This window comes from Scyliorhinus torazame, chromosome 3 (genome assembly GCF_047496885.1).
Source record: "Scyliorhinus torazame isolate Kashiwa2021f chromosome 3, sScyTor2.1, whole genome shotgun sequence".
Classification (NCBI taxonomy): domain Eukaryota; kingdom Metazoa; phylum Chordata; class Chondrichthyes; order Carcharhiniformes; family Scyliorhinidae; genus Scyliorhinus; species Scyliorhinus torazame.
The window spans coordinates 362,916,172-362,941,270 of record NC_092709.1 but is presented as its reverse complement, the minus strand read 5'-3'; the positions used below and the strand labels follow the sequence as shown (position 1 = coordinate 362,941,270).

At 47.4% G+C, this 25,099-nt stretch overlaps 1 protein-coding gene across 2 annotated transcripts in view; it reads left to right on the top strand.

Moving 5' to 3' along the window:
• Window positions 1-25,099, top strand: part of LOC140409647 (disintegrin and metalloproteinase domain-containing protein 12-like) — a 1,449,600-nt gene that overhangs the window by 99,623 nt on the left and 1,324,878 nt on the right. For both annotated transcript variants that reach the window (XM_072497981.1, XM_072497982.1), the window contains exon 5: window positions 23-99. In XM_072497981.1, coding sequence (XP_072354082.1) covers window positions 23-99 — 77 coding nt within the window. The remainder of the gene's footprint in view (window positions 1-22; window positions 100-25,099) is intronic.

Genomic DNA, 25,099 nt, shown 5'->3' with positions numbered 1-25,099 from the left:
ATATTTAACCATTTTGCCACAGTATCGTTGTTGCTACGAGGGTTCCGTCAGAAGATTCCCTGGATCCCAGATCACTGCGAGCACCTGCTCAGGGCTCAGGTAACAAATCTAACAATCCTTCCCAGATAATACTTACTTTGCTGCAAATTGGACTTGAATGTTCAACCTGTAGCCTGTTAGTTCAGTTGGGCAATTGTTCATCAGGGTGAAACTGTACTGGGATGTGTTTATTCAGCAGGATAAGGATTGCTCATTGTGTAACTGTACTGGGATGTGTTTATTCAGCAGGGTAAGGATTACTCACTGTGTGACTGTACTGGGATGTGTTTATTCAGCAGGGTAAGGATTACTCACTGTGTCATTGTAGCGGGATGTGTTTATTCAGCAGGGTAAGGATTACTCACTGTGTGACTGTACTGGGATGTGTTTATTCAGCAGGGTAAGGATTACTCACTGTGTCACTGTACCGGGATGTGTTTATTCAGCAGGGTAAGGATTACTCACTGTGTAACTGTACTGGGATGTGTTTATTCAGCAGGGTAAAGATTGCTCACTGTGTAACTGTACTGGGATGTGTTTATTCAGCAGGGTAAGGATTGCTCACTGTGTAACTGTATTGGGATGTGTTTATTCAGCAGGGTAAGGATTACTCACTGTGTAACTGTACTGGGATGTGTTTATTCAGCAGGGTAAGGATTACTCACTGTGTAACTGTACAGGGATGGTTTTATTCAGCAGGGTTATGTTGCTAACGTTTGGCTGGTTCTTAATTTGTCTCTATTTAATCACGTTTGCTCAAGAGTCGGCAGGTATCTTTCGCCACCGCCACAAGGTTCAGAACCGAATACTGATCAATGACTCGATACACCAGTTAGTAAGTTCAAAAGCAATGCTCATTTATTTACACACAGTCAAATCTGCTCATGCATAAACTCCACAAACTAAACTACCATTATTACTGAGGCCTATACTTAGCTTCGGGCGCCCACTCAGTCAGAGGAACAATGGCCGTTGCTCGGTTCTGAGGCTGCTGGGTTGAGCTGTTTACAGGGTAGCAACTAGGAACGTCTATCTCGTAGCGTGCGTTGACTTGGAACTTACTCGGTCTGCTGTAGCTGCTAGGCTGGTCTCTCTCTTCGCTGAGAGCCAAAGCCAAAGGAGGGAATTCTCTCTTGGGGATACCTTTTATACTGAAAAGGGCTTCGCGCGCTTTTGGGCGGGCCTTGAACTTGGCCTCAACTAATTGGGGTCTTTCCCAATCATCGGTATCGATTTTCCTCCAATCGGGGGGTGGTTCCCTGATCGCTGGGCGTGTCCTGGTGCCTGTCAGTCAGCTTTGTCTTAGCTTCTTCTGGCGCCAGGGAGTCTGTCCTAACATTGTGTATCTAAATGTTTCCCTTTTGTCCCCGGAGATGGCTCATTAGTATGTAAATCGTTTGGTAGTTTCTGTCTTGTCTGAGCGTTTAAGGTTCTAATCAACAGACAGAGCTTGCACCTGCTTGTCTCTTAGCATTGTCCAATTTTCCCTGCATTCTTTGCAAGTGTCCATTTTGTAATCGGGATGTGGCCATCCCAGATGGCTACACGCCCTCCTTGTGATCCTCAACACGAAGCGTGAAGGATCACATTACCATGGCATCTTCATCCTCTGATCCCCGGGGCACCCATGCTTAGGCTCTCCACTGTCCTATGCAACACAATTTTACCTAAACCATTTTAAATACATTCATTATCAAAAAATTCTACGGGGCGCTATGACATTAATACTTGCATTACAGAAAAATAAAAAAACTGGAACCTCTAACTATTCTCAATAAACTATCCTCATTTAAACAATCCAAAAATACAAACAATCCAAAAATAATCTATACATCTTAAACTGCACAAAATAGCAGCACACACATAAGAAATGGGTGGAATCCCCGGGTAGGCCGGTGATCAATGCCGTTTGTGCTCTACCCGAGCGTAGTTGACCAGAGGGGGGTCCTCAGGCAGGGCGAGGACCAATGCCATTTCTCCACTGCCTGAGCAACCGGCAAGAACGGGTAAGAATGTGGTCATCGTGGGGGCTGCCTCTAGAATTAGGAGAGCAACTATGAGTCGGATTCTGTGAAGAGACTAGTTCCTCTGAACTATTGTCTGGGACAAACTTGTTCCATTAACAGCCAGGGGGCGTTAAAGGAATGGTGACGTGAGGCCGTGAAAAACTTTCCGAGTTTACACACAACACTTAACGATAACACTAACGAACAAACATTCAACAAACATGGTGCAGTTTCCATCAGAAAGGACACCGTATCTCTCCAACGGTTCCTTTTTTCTCCATCATCTGGACACCTCACTGCTCCATAGCGAACAGGGTCGCAAAGGGATTGGTTTGGTGGGAGTCAGACTCTAATTGATCATCTTCTCCCGGCTGCCAAACTCTTGTCTGCAGTAACCGTGCTAAAGCTGCTTGGGGCGAATTGGGGTCCATCTCATCATTCCGAATGAGCCTGAACGAATTGTCTCGGTGCCAGAATCGTGTGTCGAGGTTGGTTGCTTCAATCCGTAATCGTCGGGCGGTGGGTCTCGGTCAGGGGCTTTGATATAAGTGATTTCAAATGGGTCAGTAGAATCATGCTCAGATTCACTGGGAGTGGGGCCTGGTGCAAGGGTGTAGTCGTATCGTGGTGTGCTGTGGCTGTCGTCATTGTGATCGCTATCACTGTCGCTGTCGCTGCTGGTTGAGGGACGGGAGAGGTGGAGTCAGGCCTCTGGGGGCAGAGTTGAAGTCGTGTCTGACGGCGGGCTGGAGTTGTTGGGGGAGGGTAAGAATACGTCATCTGTGGGCGGGGCGTGATTGTCTGCTGCTGCGAGCAGGATGTGGTGTGTGTGGTTATTCTGTGAGCCGTAAGCCTTGAGCTGGTTTATATGAAACTACGCAGACTTACCATTGGGAGTTGTTATTTTGTATACTGAGGGGCTGACTTTGTCCGAAATGGAGTACGGTCAGGAAAATTTTGGGGAGAGGAATGAACTGGGGTTGTAAAGGGAAAGCATAACTTGTTGCCCTACTGCAAACTCAGTGGCGTGTGCTGTTTTGTCGAAACAAGCCTTGCTCTGTTTCTTCCTGGTTCCAAGTCTCACTGCTGCGGTGAGTTGGGCTGCCTTTATGTTCTGTACTGTAACCGCATTTTCATGCGTGAGGGCTGTAACTGCGGGGCTGGCCAAATTCAGTCCTAGTAAATACTCAGTGCCTTTCAAGGGGCGTCCGGTCATGAGGGTATGGGGTGTTGTTGCTAACTTTAGCCTTAGTTTAATTGCTCTGTTCTATCACTTTTGCTCTTGAGTCGCCAGGTATCTTTCTGATACCGCCACATGGTTCAAGTCTGAGTAATGATCAATAATCCAATACACCGCTTAGTAAGAGTTAAATCAAAGCACATTTATTATATACAGTAATCAATACTCATGCATAAATTCTACGTCTAAGCTACTTCCTACAACTAACATGCCAATACTTAACTTGGAAATGGCCCACCAGGTCAGGGAAACGAATGGCCTTTCGTTCGGGTTCTGAGCCTGCGGGATTCGAAGCTGGTACAGATTGATAGCTAGGAGCGCTTATCTCGTTGCGAGCGTTGGAGTAAGACTTACGGGATGTTTCGCGATGGCTGGACCGGTCACTGTCAAGGGTTGGTCTGCGTTGCTGAGTGACCCGGTCAGAAGAAGAAGCAGAAGGGTGCAGGAGGATGCAGAAGGGGTAGCAGCAAAAGGGTCGATTTGAACTAGGACTCTATTCTTTTCGTCCCCAGGGGCTTCCCGCCTTTCGGGGCGGACCCTGTACCTGGTTCCAAGTGATTGGACTTCGTCCCAATCACTTGGTTCGATATTCTCCAATGCTGGAGCGATTCCTTGATCGATGGGCGGTCTTGAGGTGATCGTTCACCTTCCTTTGTGTAGGCTCCTGTTGGCGCCGAAACGTCTGGGTTGGCTTTGTGTGTCTAAATTGTTGCACATTGTTCCCGGAGATTGCTCATTAGTATGCAGATGGCTGGTGTTTTGTTGTGCTGATGGTTCCTGGTATCTATCTTGTCTGGCCTTCCCAGAGGTGAATACACAGTCTACCTGTAGCTGCTTGTTGGAATAGTCCTGTTGGCTGATTTTCCCATCAGCCTTTGCCGTTCGCCATTTTAAATCGGGGTTAGCCATTCTAAATCAGGAGTTAGCCATTTTAACTGGCTACAAACCCTCCTTGTGATCCTAACGCGAAGCGTGAAGGATCAAATCACTATGTTGCTTTCCATTCCCTGACCTGGGGGGGGGGACACTTCCTTCATGGCCTCTGCACTGACCATAGCTATGCAAAAATTTTTTAACTAACAATTCTAAGGGCGCTATGTCAGACAGGGACATGCATTACAAAACAATAAACTGGGAACCTCTAACTTATTCTTAATATACTACACTCACTTAAACATTCCATTATCCTACCTTCCTCAATCATACAACAAAATCATAGCATTTCATACAGTCTTTCCTGGCTTGGCAGTCAAGCTCAGGATCATACAATTTGCTCATGAAGAAGTTCTTTACAGTTCTTTATTTACAATAACAATGAACGCAAGTGAATGTACTTTATTATAGATTGCGGGGGTCGGGGGTCTGGTCGTAACCGAACATAGGGGATCTGATCCTATATACCGGGGTTGGATTGGATTGGATTGGATTTGTTTATTGTCACGTGTACCGAGGTACAGTGAAAAGTATTTTTCTGCGAGCAGCTCAACAGATCATGAAGTACATGAGAAGAAAAGGGAATAAAAGAAAATACATAATAGGGCAACACAACATATACAATGTAACTACATAAGCACTGGCATCGGATGAAGCATACAGGGTGTAGTGTTAATGAGGTCAGCCCATAAGAGGGTCATTTAGGAGCCTGGTGACAGTGGGGAAGAAACTGGTTTTGAGTCTGTTCGTGCGTGTTCTCAGACTTCTGTATCTCCTGCCCGATGGAAGAAGTTGGAAGAGTGAGTAAGCCGGGTGGGAGGGGTCTTTGATTATACTGCCCGCTTTCCCCAGGCAGCGGGAGGTGTAGATGGAGTCAGTGGATGGGAGGCAGGTTCGTGTGATGGTTCGAGCGCGGTAGGCTCTCCTTCTCCATTTCCGTAGACGCATAGTCTGCACAATGCAGCAGAGTATCGTTAATGCTAGTAATGTTTCGATTACATAGGACAGAGAGTACCAGGTTATATACCTGGCACACCAAGATGCTGTAGTGTCGCTGGTGACTGGGCTCTGGGTTCTGCGGAATAGTGAAACATTAACGGCTGGGGGTCTTGAAGTCATGGGGTTCGCGGTCACGCGCAACCAAATGTCTAAAAGCACAAGGGTGATCCACTTGAAGGAAGTCCTCATGGCTCTTCTCTTTCCTTTTCTTTCTTTGTCTTCTCCGGTCCTGGAGCTTCTGGAGTTCTGTAGAAACAAGCATAGTGTCTATCTTTGTTTAATATCTTGTACGCTAGTGTGTCTGTTCTTTGGTGCCAATTATTCCCTTTATAATTGGTCACTATGTGTGACTCCCTCATTTTTTTTCAAAAAACAAATTTTAGGAGAAGAGACACTTCCCAATGATGAACCAGTGCTGATTTAGCATCCAAATGTTCCAGGATGTAAATAGCAGATGGCCGGCAATCTAAAGGTTACCTAAACAAAACAAAACTTTTTGAACTGAAAAAGGCCAAAATGAGGTGCGTATGGGCCGCGACGGGTAAGAGTTGGATGGAGTCCCCGGGTAGGACGGCTACCAATGCCGTATCTCTCCTACCCGAGCGTAGTTGACCAGCGGGGGGGGGGGGGGGGGGTTCCCATCTTGTAAAGATGTGGTGGGTCAAAATATTGGCTGTGGTTTTTGCAGTGTTTGTGCGCTGGGAATGCTTCCACCCATTTGGTAAATGTGTCAATTACCACAAGTACATATTTATAGCCATTCCTGCAAGGGGGCAATGGTCCTATATAATCAATCTGGAGGTTAGTCCAGGGGCCATTAACGGGTCGGGTGTGGCTGAGTTGGGCCTTTTTGGCATATCTATCCGGATTATTCCGGGCGCAGATAAGACAATTTTCTATGTAATGGTTTACATCTTCCTTTAAAGTCGGCCACCAGCAGAGCTGCCTGAGGTGGGCTGTTGTCGGATTGATTCCCTGATGTCCATGACCGTCATGGAATAAACAAATCAGTTGATTCCTGTCCTGTTTAGGAACCACATAAAGGGTGTCTTTTAACACCACACCGTCATGTGTGGTCAGAGCATTTCTAAACCTCTCGTAGGATGCGGGATACTTTCCTTTTACAATCTCCCTGAGATTGCTGTCCTGCTTCTGGGCCTCTACTAGATCCTCGATCTTTGTCTGCGAGACCTGAACTGCATTCACTGGCGCGCTTTCGGGGGGTGTCCAAAAATATCCATGTCTGGAACCTGCTTTAGCCAGTGCGTCGGCTTTTACATTTCCAGGGGGGGAGGAACGATGGTGGCTGCGGACTTTGATGATCCCAAAAGTCCTGTTCTGGGCTCTTTCTAAAATATGACGGAGTAATGGGGCTGAGGGGAGGGCTTTTCCATCTGCGGAAACAAATCCTCTTGCTTTCCACAAGGGCAGAAATTCCGTGAGGCTGTTGCAGACATAGAGGCTGTCCAAGTATATGTCTGCTGGGCTGGGGAAGGAATCAGGGTGCTCAACTATATATGCAATGGCCGCGAGCTCTGCTGCCTGCGCGCCTAAGTGTTTTAACGATATTTCCTCGAGGGCGCGTCCCTGCGTGTCCTCGACATATATACCGCAACCTGTTATGCGCTGCCCATTCAAGACTGTGGAAGATCCATCCACATAGATCTTTATGGGTTCACACGTGTCCGTGTGCTGGGGGCTCTGAGTTGAACTACCTATCTTTCTGGGGGATGTTTTAGCGATAAACGGGCCTGTGTTGTGGTGTGGAGAGATAATCTCATATTCATGGGGGGTTCCGGGGTACTGTAAATTGTCGGCTAAATAGGTGTGTGTCTTTGTCCTTTTTACTGTGATGTCCCGTCCCTGCAAGAGAAGGGTCCATCTAGCTGCTCTTATTTGACTGACGGTACCGTCCTTGAGTCGTCCGTCCAGTAAAAGTTGGGTGGGGGTGTGTTCGGTGAGAATTGTGATGGGGCTCAGTCCGGTAATCTATGAAAAATACTGGACTGCCCAGAATACTCTCACAGGCTGAAAGTCCCTGCTCCACAGCATCTAAGAGTCTGGAGGCGTAAGCTACGGGCCTTAACTGATCATGCCGTTCCTGGAGGAGCACGGCTGAAAGGGTGCACGGTCTGTGGTCGCTACCTCTATGGCGTAAGGGGAAAGCGGGTCTGGAACTTGTAGTGCAGGGGCTGCTATGAGTGCCTGTTTTAAAGAGTCCACAGCATCCGTATGCTGCGGAAGCCATTCCCAGGGGGCTCCCTTCTTCAGGAGGTCTGAGAGGGGCGCTGCCTTGCTGGCGAAACCGTCAATGTGGTTTCGGCAGTAGCCAACCAGTCCTAAAAACGACCGGAGGGCTGAAACATTCTGGGGAAGGGGCAATTTAGCAATCGAGTCAATCCTTTTATACTCAATCTCGCTCTTACCATGTGTGATAATTGTTCCCAAATATATCACTTTATCTTCCAAAATCTGGGCCTTTTTGGGGTTAACTTTACAACCAATTGAGTATAATAGTTCCAGGAATTCGGACAGAAGCTCAATGTGCTCTTCCTTGCTGTCTGTCTGCAGTAGTAGGTTGTCTACATACTGTACCAGACATTCGGGGCGAGAGAATTTGGCTAAACCATTTGCCAGCTGTCGGTGGAAAATGGAGGGGGAGTTGTGGAATCCTTGTGGCAGGCATGTCCACGTGTACTGCTGCGCTTTAAAGGTGAAGGCAAATTTGTACTGGCACGCCTTTGCCAATGGAATGGACCAGAATCCATTACTGACGTCCAAAATCGTAAAGAATCGGGAATTGCGTGCTATTATTTTGCTGCACCATTTTCCTGAGGGTAGCTTTCAATGTCCTATTCATTCGTTCTACAATACCACTTGACTGGGAGTGGTATGCAATATGGATGGAACTTTTGTGTAATTCCGAAAATAGTGAGGACGTTTTTCATTACACGTCCGGTGAAATGGGAGCCTTGGTCGGACTCTATACTGCGAGGGAGGCCCCATCTTGTAAAGATGTGGTGTGTTAATATTTTAGCCGTTGTCTTGGCCGTATCAGTTCTTGACGGAAATGCTTCCACCCATTTTGTGATGGTGCCTATGACCACCAACACATACTTGTAACCATTTCTGCACGGGGGCAGGGGTCCTGTATAATCTATCTGGAGATTTGTCCAGGGTCCATTAACGGGGTGGGCATGGCTAAGTTGAGCCTTTTTAGCATATCTCTCCAGATTGTTCTGGGCACAGATTAAACAATTCTCTACATAGTGTGTGACATCGGTTTTTAAATCAGGCCACCAGCAAAGCGGTCTGAGGTGGGCTAGGGTGGGTTCAATCCCTTGGTGTCTATGATATGATTGTCATGGAACTGACAAATGATCTGGTTCCTGTCCTGGCCGGGAACTATATAAATGCCATCCTTTAAAATCACACCGTCGTGTGTGGTGAGTGCGTTTTTAAACTTGTCATACGGGGCTGGGAAGGTTCCCTTTAAAACTTCCCTGAGTTTCTCGTCCTCTTTCTGGGCCTTCGCTAAATCCTGAATGTTGGTCTGTGAGACCTGAACTGCGTGTACTGGGGGTGGGGTTTGCAAAAATAACCTTCCCTGGAGCCTGCCTTCGCTAGGGCATCTGCTTTAACGTTTCCAGGGTGGGAAGAACGGTGATGACTGCGAACCTTAATTATTCCGTATTTTCTATCCTTCGCTGTCTCTAAGATATGGTGGAGTAATGGGGCTGAGGATAGGGGTTTGCCGTCCGCGGGAACAAATCCTCTTGTTTCCCAGAGTGGTAGGAACTCTGTCAAACTATTGCAGACATACAAGCTGTCTGAGTAGATGTCTGCTGGGGTCGGGAACGAGTCTGGGTGGCCTACAATATATGCAATTGCTGCCAGCTCTGCAGCCTGCAAGCCTAAGTGTCCTGGCAACTTTAAGGAAATTTCATCTAGGGCGCGTCCCTGCGCGTCCTCTACATATGTACCGCAACCGGTAATTCTCACTCCGTTTAACACTGTGGATGAGCCAGCCACATAAATCCTTAGGGATGCGCACGTGTCTGTGGGCTGGGTCTCTGGGGTGTACTGCCTGTTGTCCTGGGGGGGTGTTTTGGGAATTAATGGGCCTGTGTTGCGTTTAGTGGTGATGATCTCACATTCGTGAGGGGTGCCTGCATACTGCAGATTATCGGCAAGGAATGTGTGGGTTTTGGTTCTCTTTACCGTGATGTCCCGTCCCTGTAAAAGAAGGGTCCAACGGGCTGCGCGAATTTGGCTGACTGTGCCATCTTTAAGTCGGCCGTCTAACAATAGCTGTGTCGGTGTGTATTCTGTGAGGATGGTGATGGGGTTGAGTCCTGTAATATATCAGAAATTGGCTAGCTGGAAGAAGACAAAGGGTGGTGGTTGATGGGAAATGTTCAGACTGGAGTCCAGTTACTAGTGGTGTACCACAAGGATCTGTTTTGGGGCCTCTGCTGTTTGTCATTTTTATAAATGACCTGGAGGAGGGCGTAGAAGGATGGGTGAGTAAATTTGCAGATAACACTAAAGTCGGTGGTGTTGTGGACAGTGCGGAAGGATGTTACAAGTTACAGAGGGACATAGATAAGCTGCAGCACTGGGCTGAGAGGTGGCAAATGGAGTATAATGCAGAAATGTGTGAGGTGATTCATTTTGGAAGGAATAACAGGAAGACAGAGTACTGGGCTAATGGTAAGATTCCTGGCACTGTGGATGAGCAAAGAGATCTCGGTGTCCATGTACATAGATCCCTGAAAGTTGCCACCCAGGTTGAGAAGGTTGTTAAGAAGGCGTATGGTGTGTTAGCTTTTATTGGTAGAGGGATTGAGTTTCGGAGCCATGAGGTCATGTTGCAGCTGTACAAAACTCTGGTGCGGCCGCATTTGGAGTATTACGTACAGTTCTGGTCACCGCATTATAGGAAGGATGTGGAAGCATTGGAGCGGGTGCAAAGGAGATTTACCAGAATGTTGCCTGGTATGGAGGGAAGATCTTATGAGGAAAGGCTGAGGGACTTGAGGCTGTTTTCATTAGAGAGAAGAAGGTTAAGAGGTGACTTAATTGAGGCATACAAGATGATCAGAGGATTGGATAGGGTGGACAGTGAGAGCCTTTTTCCTCGGATGGTGATGTCTAGCACGAGGGGACATAGCTTTAAATTGAGAGGAGATAGATATAAGACAGATGTCAGAGGTAGGTTCTTTACTCAGAGAGTAGTAAGGGCGTGGAATGCCCTACCTGCAACAGTAGTGGACTCGCCAACACTAAGGGCATTCAAATGGTCATTGGATAGACATATGGACGATAAGGAAGAGTGTAGATGAGCTTTAGAGTGGTTTCACAGGCCGGCGCAACATCGAGGGCCGAAGGGCCTGTACTGCGCCGTCATGTTCTATGTTCTATGAAGTATTGTACTGCCCAAAAAACTGCGAGCGTAACGTAAGGAGTGTAACTGGTCGTGGCGTTCCTGGAGGAGCACGGCTGAAATGGTTCTGTCGGTGCTTGCTATCTCGATAGCGTACGGGGAATGTGGATCTGGGACCTGTAGTGCGGGGGCTGTGCTGAGTGCTCTTTTTAAAGCGTCCACGGCATCTGTATGCTGTGGAAGCCATTCCCAAGGTGCCTGCTTCTTGAGAAGGTCTGATAGGGGCGCTGCTTTAGTGGCGAATCCGTCAATATGGTTTCGGCAGTAGCCAACTAGTCCTAAAAAGGAACGAAGGGCTGAGACATTTTGGGGAAGGGGCAATTTGACGATCGAGTCAATTCTCTTGTGCTCTATCTCGCGTTTACCATGAGTGATCACTGTTCCCAAGTAAATCACTTTTTCTTTCAGAATCTGGCCCTTCTTGGGGTTGACTTTAAAACCAATTTCTTTTAGGAGTGCTAGGAGTTCGGCGAGAAGCAAAATGTGCTCTCCCTTTGTGTCTGTCTGTAATAACAAGTCGTCTACATACTGGACCAGACAATCGGGGCGGGAACATTTTGCTAATCCATTTGCCAGCTGTCGATGGAAAATGGAGGGGGAGTTGTGGAAGCCTTGAGGAAGGCACTTCCACGTGTATTGTTGCCCTTGGAATGTAAAGGCGAATTTGTCCTGGCACGCTTTAGCCAATGGAATGGACCAGATGCCGTTACTAATGTCCAAAACCGAAAAGATTTTTGACTGGAGTCCCTGTTTGAGCATGGTCTCGGGACTCGTGGCTACGGTGGGGGCTGCTGCTGGGGTTACTTTGTTCAGTTGCCGGTGATCAATGGTCAGTCGCCATGATCCATCCGGTTTCCTGACGGGCCAAATCGGTGCGTTGTTTGTGGAGGCTATTGATCTGAGTACGCCTTGATCCAACAAACTCTCTATCACTTTGGAAATTTCTCCCTCTGCCTCCTGGGGCAATCCGTACTGCTTCTGGGGTTTAGGGTCGGGGCCTGTAACGTTCACAAAGCCAGCCAAACTGCAACAGTCATGCTTGTGCTGTGCAAATGCTGCTTTGTGTTCCTGCAGGACTGCCCTAACTTGTTTGTCTGCACTAATGGCTCGAGGGTCGAACCAGAAGTCTCCTACTGAGCTAATCCTATTTAAGTATTCTCCTACTGTGAGTGTGGCGGGGGCTCGTGCTGCCTTTGCCATTTTCCAAACACACTTGTTAACTGGGTCGAAAGAAAGATTATGGGAGCTCATGAAATCGATCCCAAGGATATGTTCTGCTGTCTGGGGCAGATCGACTAAAACTACGGGGTGCTTAGTTGTGATGTTCCCTATCTGTATTGCTATAGGGGCTGTGATGTGTCCCTGTTGTAAATGACCTGTAAAGCCGCTGAGTATAATGGTGTCTGTTGTGGGCCACGTGTCTCGCTGAAACATCGTGGAGGAATTGAGTGTGGTGCGGGACCCTCCTGTGTCCCAAAGAAATTCTATGGGTTGTCCCCTTACTTTACCTGCTACTACCGGTCTACCGGACTTGTCCCAAAGGGTGTCGCAGACCCAAGTTGGGGAGCCCGAACACCGTCAGTCGGTGCCGTTCATGTCTGCATTCTCTGAACGGGCGCTAACGCTATGGATCGGCTTTGCCCAATTCCTGTTTAGGGTGCCTGTCTGTTGGTTTCTCTGCTGCTTCAGGGGCGCATTGCACTCTCGTGCAAAGTGTCCTAGCTGTCCACAATTATAACATTCCTGAGCTCTGGGCTCGGGTTGGCTGTTCCTGCCCTCATTTACCCATGCGGGGTTCTGGTGTGCCTTAACTGGGCTCATTTCTACCTGCTCTTCATCGGGTGTTATCAATGTGGTTTTGCCTGCAATTGATTGTTCCCAAGCGCGGGGCAATCTCTTCAAAACCCATTTTTCATTGTGGGCCTCGGCTTAGGGGTCATAATTTGCGCAAGCTTTTCGTCCTGCGTCTGTGGCATGGGAGACTAGAATTCGGGTCCATTTGGCCATATTATCTGGGGACAAATGGGCGCGGGCTAACTCTCCAAAAACAGCGGTAAAGTGAATCCACAATCGTCCAGCAAACGCTGTGGGGTGCTCTGTCTTCTTTAGCCTGCACTTATTTAAGCCTTCTACGGGGTCTCCTCTGTTAAAGCCGATCGCATCAAGGATCGCTGTGTGCATCTCTTGGAGTGTGCCTCCTCCTACATTCTGTGGGTCGGGAAGGGCTGCTACGACTGAAGAGTCGAGACTTAAAACTGTAAGCTTCACTTGCTCCTTTTCGACCAGGCCGTACATGGTTGTCTGACTTTTGCGAAAAATTGGTGGGGGTCTGAAGTGGGAAGGAACGGTGTAATTTTTCCACACGCGTCCCATAAATGGGTCACGGTTAACGGGGTTGTGTAAAGGAAATCTGATTCTCCTTCTGCTGCGGCACTGCGGTGTGTGGTCACAAGATTCATGGGGGTGTGTTCTGCCTGTTCGGTTGGGGGTTGGGGCGCTTTCCTTTTCTGGGGTTTTTCCTGCGTACATGTCCCATGTATGTATCTATGGGCAGTCTTGTTCAACTCCTGCCAATCGGGGCAGTTTTCTTGATCTAATTGGGGTCCAAATGTACTCCGAAAGCCATTTTGCATGGACAGCAGAGATTGCAATTCTGCGATTTGCTTCCGGCATTTTGCATGGTCTACGGAGCTCTGCCTTTGTTCCATCGTGGAAGTGTGGAGTGCTCGTAGGGCTGCTTTTAAATCATTGCACTGTTTCTGCAATTTCTCAACTTGCTGTTCTGTTTCTTGTCTTACCAAGACCGCACGTTGCGTGTCCTGGTAGGCCTTATCGTATTGTGTCTGAAAACTGTTCAAATGCACGAGTCAAGAATGATGTGCCTTCTTGGCATCATCCAACTCTCTGTCCCTTGCTGCTAACTGCTTTTTAAAATCTCGATTCTCTTTCTCTATCTCACTCACATCTACCTCACTACTTCCGTCTCTTTCTATCTCTCTACGGAGCGTCCTAACGACCTCCTCTGTGCCTCGCAATTGCGCCAAACAGGGCATGATTGCCATCGGCTTGCAAGCTTTTCCCAAGGTCTTCTTGTTGATCTCTGACAAGTTCTCCCACCAAGTATGTCCTATACTCTCGGGTCCTGTTTCCTCATTATCACAGAATTCACCCCAAAGGGGCCATCCTTTCCCTTTGAGATATTTTCTGATCTCTTCTTCCCAAACGGGACACTGCCCTACTCTACTGCTGGTCGCTGCGACCTCGAATTCCTGGGGGTTCATAAGGCATTTTATTGCCTTCATTGCCATTCTCTCTACTAGGATCTCTAACGAATTTGGAACAGGGGGTGATAAAGCGGTGATGTAAACATGGGTACGGCTTACACTAATTTCCGGCCTACAAAACTCCCGACAGTTTTTCGCAACAAAATCTCTCAGGTTTACCTTTTATCCCTGTTAGTGACAAATCCCAAATTTCTTTACCCGTCAGTCTGGCCTCAATAAAAGTCGAGATGGATTTGCAGGTACAGCATTAGTTATTTTATTTGACTTGCAAGTCTTTCTCAATTCTCAGCGGTACAAAGCACATCTTGCTTTGTACACCTCCGGAATCAAGTGCGTCTGTAGGACAAAGGGATCTCTACTAATAACACAAATGGCATCAAGTTTCACATACACGATTCCCATAGGTCATCCTATACCCCTCCTGACCTGGCCATACATTCTAATTGGCTCACTTCCAATCCCTTCCTCTGGCCCCCTATTACCCAGCATCCTTTTCTCCTCCTTTGCTGGACACACCTCCTCCTTGCTTTGCCATGCGGTCTGAAATACTTTGTCTGTGAACTCACCAGGAAGAGACTGGCCTATCTCTACATTACAGTAACTAATATCTCTAATGTAACTATTTTATATCACATTTGTCATTCCCTCCTTTTATCATTCCATGATAACCGAACTATCCAATCCATAGCTACGGTCCCTCATCTAAAAAGATCCGTCGCTGCATTTCCAATTCCTGGCATAGCCCCCCTTCATCTGCTGCACCCTCATGGATTTTGACAGCCAAGATTTTTGGGGTGTTGATCTGTTCCAGTGCACCCCGCATTCTACCCATCACACATTTAAGGATGGCTTGGCCCACAAAGATGCAGCCGATAGCCACCACTAAATACATGGCCATATTTATCAACCAGTCCTTCCAACCTCCAAATCCCCAGTTACCCCAAGAGCCAGGATCCTGCATTCCGTCCAGGTGAACCCATATGTGATCCATAAATTTAGTGATGTTAGCGGCTAAGTCTTGAACTCCCATGATACACTTGCCCTGCACTATGGCACATACCCCACCCTCACGGGCCAGAAGATAGTCAAGAGCATACCGGTTCTGCATTGCAAACAACCGCAGCTGAGACAATTCCTTGGTTATTGTCCCGACGTCTCCCAAGGTTTCATTTCCCAAGATGGTAAGGCCACAAATAAAATAATTCCTATCACTGACCGCCAAGGAACCCCCCACACCTCCCAGTGTCAAGACGCTCAGAATTCCCCACCTGGCTGAGTGGCCCTGGTTGGGTGCGAGAACCTGAGGTTTTTTCCAGTTCTCGCAGAATTCAGCTGAGACTGCCCGGCGTGCTAACTGATTATGCAGCATCCACGCCGAGGGGCAGGGGACTGTGGTAGGGACTAGAGTCCCAATAGCAATTTGGCGGGGAAATGGGGGTGACAAAACATTGGTCGCTGTGCCATTAAATAAAAAGTAGTATCCTTGTTCCGTGTGCAGGCTAGCATCACAAACAGTATATCGGTTGCGTAGGGATCCCCCAGTAGCCCAGTTTATCCAACTTCGAAACACCCATTCGGGCCGCCTAGCAATGCGGAAAGCCCTAGTCCCAACAGTGATATGAGAGACATTCGCCCAGCCACAAAGGAGCTGGAGGCCGGCGTTCAATGGAACGCAAGTGGTGTTGTAACAAACGCATTGGCCAGACGCCTGGGTGATCTGACACCTCCTGTCCGTACAGGTGGGGAACAGACATGTTATATTCGTTTCCACCTCTACCAGCAAACAGCCGTATCCTTCACTGCTGAAACAATTCTCGTACGACCGGGAATCCCTATTGGGAGTGAAGTGGCTAGGTATATACGCCCTCCACCGTTGCAGCCTATCATACTGTGAGTGGGAATTATCCCGAGGAAGGGGAAGGCAAATAGCCGGTGGTGCTGAACCCGGATCGTAAGGAAGAGTGACTTGCTCGGGCGGTGACTCGGAACGCTGACAATGAACCACCGTTTGGGGAGTGCCCCAAAGCGGTGAAACAGAAAATAACCTGGACACCGCTGCGGGGTTCGGGTAGCAGACAACCCGTCCGTGGCCATACAAGCGGTGGTAAATCTGGTAGAAGAGATTCATACTACCCGGATTTTCCTCAGTTTGGCCTTTAACTAAATTAAGTGTATCTCCTGATAACCTACGTTCTAGCTGTACTTCCCTTCTCACTCGCCCCGTCCTCTCTCTAGTCCCCCTCTCTCTCTCACAGCCTCTTCCTACGCTCTCCTGACGGTCTGATGTTACCTTTATTGCACCAATCTTAACACATCCAAAATCAAATTTACATGTACTCCAAAAACAAGGCATGTCCATATAATGTTCCCTTCCCATCGCCGGGACCGGTGTAATTGCTTCATGAGTCCTGCATTCTCCTTAACTTTGACGACCTTCCATGAGTCGATACCATGTCCTCGTACATGGGGGCAGCGAAGAACATCACCTCTGCATAAATGAAACGTCCTTGTAGATTGGTTGGGGTTACAAATGTAGATAATATTCCCCTTTTCCATGTCCGTCGCCAATAACACTCCAAGCGAGGTGAGGCCGTACATCACACAGGCGGTGCGTAGCCACCCCATCACATTCCAGACCTGTAAAATAGCACTGGAGAAGGGAGGCAGGTTAGTAACTGACCTTTTACAGTAGTGGAGATGGACCCAATTTACAGTGATGGAGGTGGACCCAAGCACTTCGCCCCTCCACTTTAACTGCTGTGGGGGTGGTAAGGAGAACTTGGAAGGGCCCGTCCCATCGCGGCTCCGACCCTTTCCGAGTCCAATTTTTGACCGTGACATAACTGCCGGGCTGGACTGAAAGTGAGCTTAGGTACTGGGGGCGATGGCTGGTGAGCCGCGCGGACCTGGCCTTGGAGCTCCTTGAGCACCTGCGTGAGGGCTAGAACATAGGTGGTCATCTCTTCAGTCATATGGTGAAACTGAACCAGTCTGGAAGCATGCAGGCCCCAGGGAGTTCTAAGAGGCCTGCCATAAAGAATCTCGGCAGGAGAGAGCCGGGCCGGTCCCGTAGGTGTAACCCGCAGCTGGAAGAGGGCAACGGGGAGCAACTTAAGCCATGTCAGTCCCGTGTCTGCTCTTAATTTAGCCAATTTAGTTTTGAGGGTCTGATTGTGTCTCTCAACCAACCTGGCCGCCTGCGGTCTGTAAGCACAGTGTAACTGCTGGCGTATGCCCAACTGGGAGCAAAACTCCTTGTTAATTTGTCCAATAAAATGAGGCCCATTATCAGAACTTAACTGAGCTGGTATACCGTATCGGGGAATGATTTCCCGCATCAAAACTTTAACCACAGTAGCAGCTTTATTATCGATAGTCGGATACGCCTCGACCCATCTGCTGAACACATCCACAATGAACAAAACATATTTATAACATTGACACCTTTCCAACTCAATGTAATCCATTTGGAGCGTCTCAAAGGGACCACTGGGCAAGGGGTTTGCCCCATCCCACAAGGGATACCTTTGCCGGTGTTATATTGCTGACAAATCAAACACCGATTACTGATACTCTGGGCCAACCCCTGCATTTTAGGGTGCCACCAAGTGTCCAGCAACAAATCACTAGTCCCCCGAGCCCCACAATGAGTTGCAAAGTGTACACATTCGATGACCCATAAAGCCAGTACATCAGACATACAAGTCTGATGTGCTGGCGTGGTCCATAAAGAGGAAACAGAATCATATGTACAACCTAACCGTTTCCACATTTGTTTATCACTCTCAGGAGCGTCCTGTAACCTTATGACGTCTTGGATGGTTGGCATTGGCTTGTCAGAAGCAGACACATTCATAGTAGATCGTTTAGTCTGACTTAACATTTTAGGCACCATCACTTGCTGAATTTGCGCAGCTGTCCGCGCTGCACAATCTGCTTGTTCATTACCAACGTCAACTGGGGTCTTACCATTTGTGTGGGCAGCGCATTTAATGACGAAAATCTGCGCGGGCATAAGGAGGGCCTGCAGTAGGTCATTAACTAAACCCCGGTGGGATATTTCCGTGCCTGCCGAGGTAAGGAACCCCCGATTCTTCCAGAGTTGTCCGAAGTCATGAACTACCCCGAAAGCATATTGGGAGTCAGTATAAATATTTACCCGACTATCTACCCCAAGTATACATGCACGGGTGAGGGCAAAAAGTTTGGCCTGTTGGGCTGAATAAGGGGTCTGGAAAGCTGCCGCTTCTAGAATCAGACCATCCTGTTCTACGATTGCAGAACCGGACAATCTCCGGCCAGTGGGGCTTACTAATGCACTGCCATCAACATACATAATCATGTCAGGTTGTTCTAACGGAATATCACTCAGATCGTCCCTTATTGTGGTAGTTTCCTGAATCAAGGCTAAACAGTCGTGACCAGGTGCGTCCTCATGGACAGGGGGACCGCTAAGAAAACAGGCTGGATTGATAGTGGTACAGTATTTAAATGTCAGACGTGGATTGTTCAAAAGGTATATCTCATACCTATTCTGACGAGCTGCGGTAAGATGTTGAGTTTGAAGTTGCCCCAAGAGTGCGATTACCGAGTGGGAGCTATATACCGTAATATCCTGTTGGAGAGTGATATTGGCAGCAGCTTGCAAACTATTGTATATCGCTGCCAAGATCTGGGTGCAAACAGGGTGGCCCAATGCCACTGGGTCGAATTTGGAAGAGTAATATGCTACGGGCCGGTGCTTGTCCCCATGTTGCTGGGTGAGTACCGCTGTTGAACATCCTTCCAGAACAGTACAGTATATCTGGAATGGTCGGTCGTACAAGGGCCTCCCGAGGGCCAGTGCTTGTAACAAGGCCTGCTTCAGGCAACGGAAGGCTTCGAGTGCCTCGGTGGTGAGAGTAAAATTCCCCCCTTTACTAGTGTAAGACGTCAGCAGCTTTGTATAGACAGCGATGTTTGGTATCCACTGCCGACAATAATTCACCATACCCAGCCAATGACAGACCTCCTTGGCTATTGTATGGGCGGGGAATTGGCATATTGGTTCAATCCTACTGGGTTTGAGACTTCTTTCTGTGGCTGTAAGTAAAACTCCTAAGAACTTAACCTTTCTCTGAGCCACCAAGACCTTTGATTGTGAGACAACATAACCCAACGAGGATAGGTGGTTTAATAACTGGACACATCATCCCTACTACTGGGCTCGTCAGGACTTGCTACCAATATGTCATCTACATACTGCACTAGAGTGGAACCATGCTCCAATGTCAAGGCCTGGAGTTGGGTCTGCAGACATCTGGAGAAGAGTGTAGGTGAGTTGACGAACCCCTGTGGCAGTCGGGTCCAGGTATACTGCTGTCCATTGTAAGTGAAGGCAAACAAATATTGGATTTCAGTTGCAAGTGGGAGGGCAAAGAAGGCGTGCTGAAGGTCAATTATGGCTAAGACCCAGGCTTGAGCTGGAATTTGAGCCAGTATGTGGGCAGGGTTAGGGACGAGAGCATGTAACGGCTGTACAATGGCATTGATTGAACGTAAATCAATTGAACGTTTTGCTGGTTTAGGCACAGCAAGTATGGGGGTGTTACATTCTGATTTGCAAGGGACCAAAATACCCTGTTGCAACAGCTCTTGAATTAATTTGTCTATAGACGGAGCAGCTTGGGATTTCAGGGGGTATTGCCGAATGGAAGGCAGCTTTACATGGTCCTTCATCGTTACCTGAATAGGTGTAACATTTGTCTTTCCCACTTGTGATGGGTATTCCGCCCAGACCTGTGGATTGACATATTCCAAAACATCATGTCCCCAGTGATGCTGCAGTCGAGTGTTAATCGTTTCAGGGACCTCAAAATATTTTATGGCAGTGCCATCCGGCGTGACTTGAAGTGTGTACTCTGTTGGATCCGAATGATCCACTGCCCTCCTTACCATAGGCCCCAGATCCCTGGCATGGTACTGGTCGTGGACCTGACGTGTAATATGAGGGCTTACCGAAGCTGACTGTGGCCATAAATGTGGTGGTATTGTAACAAAATCGGCTGTACCTTCTTTTCCCGTGACTGTGGTTGTAACCTTGACTGGCCATTTGGTCCCAATTAATGGCCGGTATTTGTCCTCCAACTCCCTGTTTTGTCCAGTTCTGTCATAGGCCAGGGTAACGTGATGCAGTGAATGTTCAATGTCTAACGTCCACCACTGGGGGGTGATAGAAATATAGCACTGTTGTCTCATCCTCCATGATTGGACCGTTATCCCCTCGTCTCCGCACTCTAGCTGTAGCTGGAAGATACACAGTAAATCTCGGGCCAACAAGTTACAGTCCAATCCAGTAGTCACTACAAACTGATGATCTGCAGACTTATTCTCGTAAGTGACTGTCACAGGTTCAGAAATAGGATACTCACACACCTGTCCTTGGAACCCCAACAATTGCTGCGTGTGGTCGGATAGTGGTAGTTTAAGTTCTGATTGCACAGAAGACATCGCTGCTCCAGTGTCGATTACAAATGAGTGATGTTGATCTCCTATCTGCAGAGAGATAATAGGTTCCCTGTCCGATTGGAGAGTCCTTATGACTAAATTAGCTAGTCAATCCTGTGTTGGGAAAGGGTTTGCCTGGGAGAAGTCAGTGTATCTCGTCTGTCCTCCCCTTGGTGGGTACCCCCTCCTTTGGGTCGGGTAGTCTCCTTCTGCTGCCTGTCTTTTAAAGGGGCATTCCTGTTGCCAGTGATCTGCACGGCCGCAATTAAAACATGCATTGCTCCCTCTATATCTGCCCCGTCCTCTTCTCCCAGTAGACCAATGGCCCCTCAGAGGGGGCGGCGGTTGTAAAGCTGTTGGTGCATACGGTGGGCCATAAAAAGGAGCTGAGGGTCCCTTTGGGTGGGTTTGATATCCTCCCACTCGCTGATCCACCCACCCAAAGTCACAATATTGGGGCTCCAGCTGGTAAGCTACCATTTCTGCCGCTTGTTGGGGTCGCAGATCATCCTTTTTCATTACATACTCAGTCTTAACCTTTGTAACTGAGCCTCCTTCCTGGCCTACACCCTCCTTCCAATAAAATCTGACTGCCCTTGCCATCTGGGAAGGGTCGTTCTCTGTCCAATTCATGTTATTACATTTCACAGCAGTAGCCACGGAAGGTGGTAGGCAATGCATTAACATAGCACAATATTGAGGGGAATTCTGACCATTTTGATATGGCAAGTCGCCTGACTGCCCACGGTAGATTTCATTAAAACGTTCCAGAAATTCCTCTGGCTCTTCAATCTTCTTAGGTTTTAGGTCTAAAATAACAGAAATATTTATGGGCTTTTGAAATGTGCTATTCAACGCATTCAGGATTTGTGTCCGTCTATCATCGTCTAATGCTTGCTGAAGTGCGGCGTGGCTAGCATAATTCAAGTGATTAAGATAATTGCGGTACTCTGCTGGGGTTAAAACCTGCTGGACTAGGGCCCAGAGGTCCCTAGAATCAGCGTGATAAATTGAGATGGTAGTTCTCAGGGAATCCACGAAAGCAGCAGGAGATTTTTTTCAATCTGGGATTGTAGCCATAATAGCCATCATCTCACTGGGTGTCCATGGGAAATAAACGTCTATCGTGGGCTGGGCCCCGGCAGTCACTGCGTCAAGGTTTGGTATCTTCCTAATCGGCAACTGTCTCCGAGTCTCACCAGTGGGCACTCTAGCTGTTTCCTCTGGTTCTTCCAAGACTTTGACGTCCCTCCCTGTCACTAGAGGGAGTTCTTTCTCTTCAGAATCATCCCTGGCATCTCCCTTTGTTCTCGAAATTTGCGGTTTCCCCTTGGTCTTAAGGGATTTAGGTGGTATGCTTAATTGTTTCTGGTTAGGATCAAGCCCTTCTCTCGCTGTCCGTGATCGGGCAACTGGGCTTGTGGAACAGAGCTCCTCTTCCCCTACTGATCGTGAAGATGGTAAATCGGGACCCACGCTATCAACCAAAAGGGCTGGAGTGACTGGCATGATTGGAATCTGGGGAGCAGTGACTGGATATAAATTATTATACTCTGGTGGTTCTGGAATTAGTGCAGACAATGCTACAGGTGCAGTCGGAACCTTTGCTGACATTTTCAAATCATCGAATTGGTCATTTTCTGTCAATTCAAGGCCAGCCATTGAACTACGTAGCCCATCTTTTGTTTGAGCCGAGCCTTTCCTGTCTTTACTTGCGCGTTTTTTGAATGCACATTCCTTTTTCAAGACCTGTAATGTTTTTTGGTTACCCTGTTCATTAATTGGAATTCCCATTTTATGGGCATTATCCTGCCAACTTGATAACATGATCTTATCTCTTTCCTCTTGACAATATTGTCTCCATAATCCAATTAATTCTTTTGCTTTCATTCTTTGACTCTTTTTCCAGATGTGTCCCTGAATTTTCTTAATAATCTCTAGGTCTTTGGTGCCCCCTAGTGGCCATTCATCACCCATCTTACTCCTTAACGTTGCTGACATTTTCCTGAAATCTTTTGCTTTATCCGGATACATATCGCATAATATTTGCAGTGGCATGCCTGGATCATTTGTGCTATCCAAGGAATTCCCCATAATCTCAACGAGTCATCAGAACTGCGTTTTTCGCCACTACAGTCCAAGGGTACAATTTTAGCTTAATCAACTCTAGATTTAAAACACTCACACATGGAATTGAATCATCTTCAGATTTAAAAACACTCATTGAACTGAACCTTCATCTGCTGAAGTCACATCAGTCTTTAAAACACTTACTTAACTGAACCTTCATCTGCTGAAGTCACATCAGTCTTTAAAACACTTACTTAACTGAACCTTCATCTGCTGAAGTCACATCAGTCTTTAAAACACTTATACATGGAATTGAATCATCGTTTTAGATGTTACATCAACCCAAAACCTAACCCAAGCCGAATCAACAATATGAAATCCCATCAATTAAATTTCTAATCCCCAGACTGACCTTTGATTTCGTCGAGACGATCTTTCCGTACCAACCGCGAGTGACCAGACTAATCAGACGATAAGAAGAGGGGAAAAATCAATGCGCGGTCATTTTCCAGCTGTACATTGTGGGCCCTTTTTCCCATCCTCCTGTTCATAATCAGTCTAATTCTGATTTCGCAGTTGGTCAGAACCATCTTGAGAAATCCCGGGTTTCCGGCACCAAATGACAAATCCCAAATTTCTTTACCCGTCAGTCTGGCCTCAATAAAAGTCGAGATGTATTTGCAGGTACAGCATTAGTTATTTTATTTGACTTGCAAGTCTTTCTCAATTCTCAGCGGTACAAAGCACATCTTGCTTTGTACACCTCCAGAATCAAGTGAGTCTGTAGGACAAAGGGATCTCTACTACTCACACAACTGGCATCAAGTTTCACATACACGATTCCCATAGGTCATCCTATACCCCTCCTGACCTGGCCATACATTCTAATTGGCTCACTTCCAATCCCTTCCTCTGGCCCCTATTACCCAGCATCCTTTTCTCCTCCTTTGCTGGACACACCTTCTCCTTGCTTTGCCATGCGGTCTGAAATCCTTTGTCTGTGAACTCACCAGGATGAGACTGGCCTATCTCTACATTACAGTAACTAATATCTCTAATGTCACTATTTTATATCACATTCGTCATTAGTACGCATGCATTAACACACTTCCAAATCTCAGAGGCTTGATCAGTACTGTTTTGACGCTTGTGGTTTTTCTTTCTGTTCCCAATTGGATTCTCAATTCAAATTTTGGGTTCTCTCGGAGTGGTTAGGCCACTTCTAAATCGAGTCCCGGCGGAGTCGCCAGTAAATATAGCTAACTTTTGGTTGGTTCTTAATTTGGTTCTATTTAATCACATTTGCTCAAGAGTCGCCAGGTATCTTTCGACACGCCACAAGGTTCAGAACCGAATACTGATCAATGACTCGATACACCAATTGGTAAGTTCAAAAGCAATGCTCATTTATTTACACACAGTCAAATCTACTCATGCATAAACTCTACAAACTAAACTACCACTATTACTAAGGCCTATACTTAGCTTCGGGCGCCCACTCAGTCAGAGGAACAATGGCCATTGCTCGGTTCTGAGGCTGCTGGGTTGAGCTGTTTACAGGGTAGCAACTAGGAGCGTCCATCTCGTAGCGTGCGTTGACTTGGAACTTACTTGGTCTGGAGCAGCTGCTAGGCTGGTCTCTCTCTTCACTGAAAGCCAAAGCCAAAGGAGAGCGTTCTCCCTTGGGTGATACCTCTTATACTGAAAAGGGCTTCGCGCGCTTTTGGGGGGGCCTCCAAATCGATTTTCCTCCAATAGAGGGGTGGTTCCCTGATCGCTGGGCGTGTCCTGGTGACTGTCAGTCTGCTTTGTCTTAGCTTCTTCTGGCGCCGGGGAGTCTGTCCTAACATTGTGTACCTAAATGTTTCCCTTTTGTCCCCGGATATGGCTCAATAGTATGTAAATCATTTGGTAGTTTCTGTCCTGTCTGTCATGATATTCAGGTAAACATCATGGTGCAAACATACATACATACTGATGGACAGATCAACAGACCAATCAACACACACACAACACCACAGCCAATCACAGGCAAGAGCATACACACTACAAAACAGGAAACACAACACTTCCTGCTGATTCCAGCAGGAGACAGCTCAGGGCACAGAGCTCACAGCAAGCCACTCAGACATCCACCATGTGCTGAGTGCCACTCCAAGATAGCGTTAGGAATAGGTCCACAGATTCTAGGGTTTTGATCGAACCTCAGTAACCAGTTTACAACTGTAAATATATGTTAGTAATAAAACTGAGTTGTACCATTCGCAACCGTGTTGGTTTGTCTGTGTAGCAGAGCACCCAACACATCACTGTCTGCGCGTTTAAGGTTCTAATCAACAGACAGAGCTTGTTTCTTAGCATTGTCCAATTTCCCCTGCAGTCTTTGCAAGTGTCCATTTTTTAATCGGGACGTGGCCATCCCAGATGGCTACAGTTAGGATTATTCACTGTGTAACTTTCCTGGGATGTGTTTATTCAGCAGGGTAAGGATTACTCACTGTGTAACTTTCCTGGGATGTATTTATTCAGCAGGGTAAGGATTGCTCACTATGTAACTGTACTGGGATGTGTTTATTCAGCAGAGTAAGGATTACTC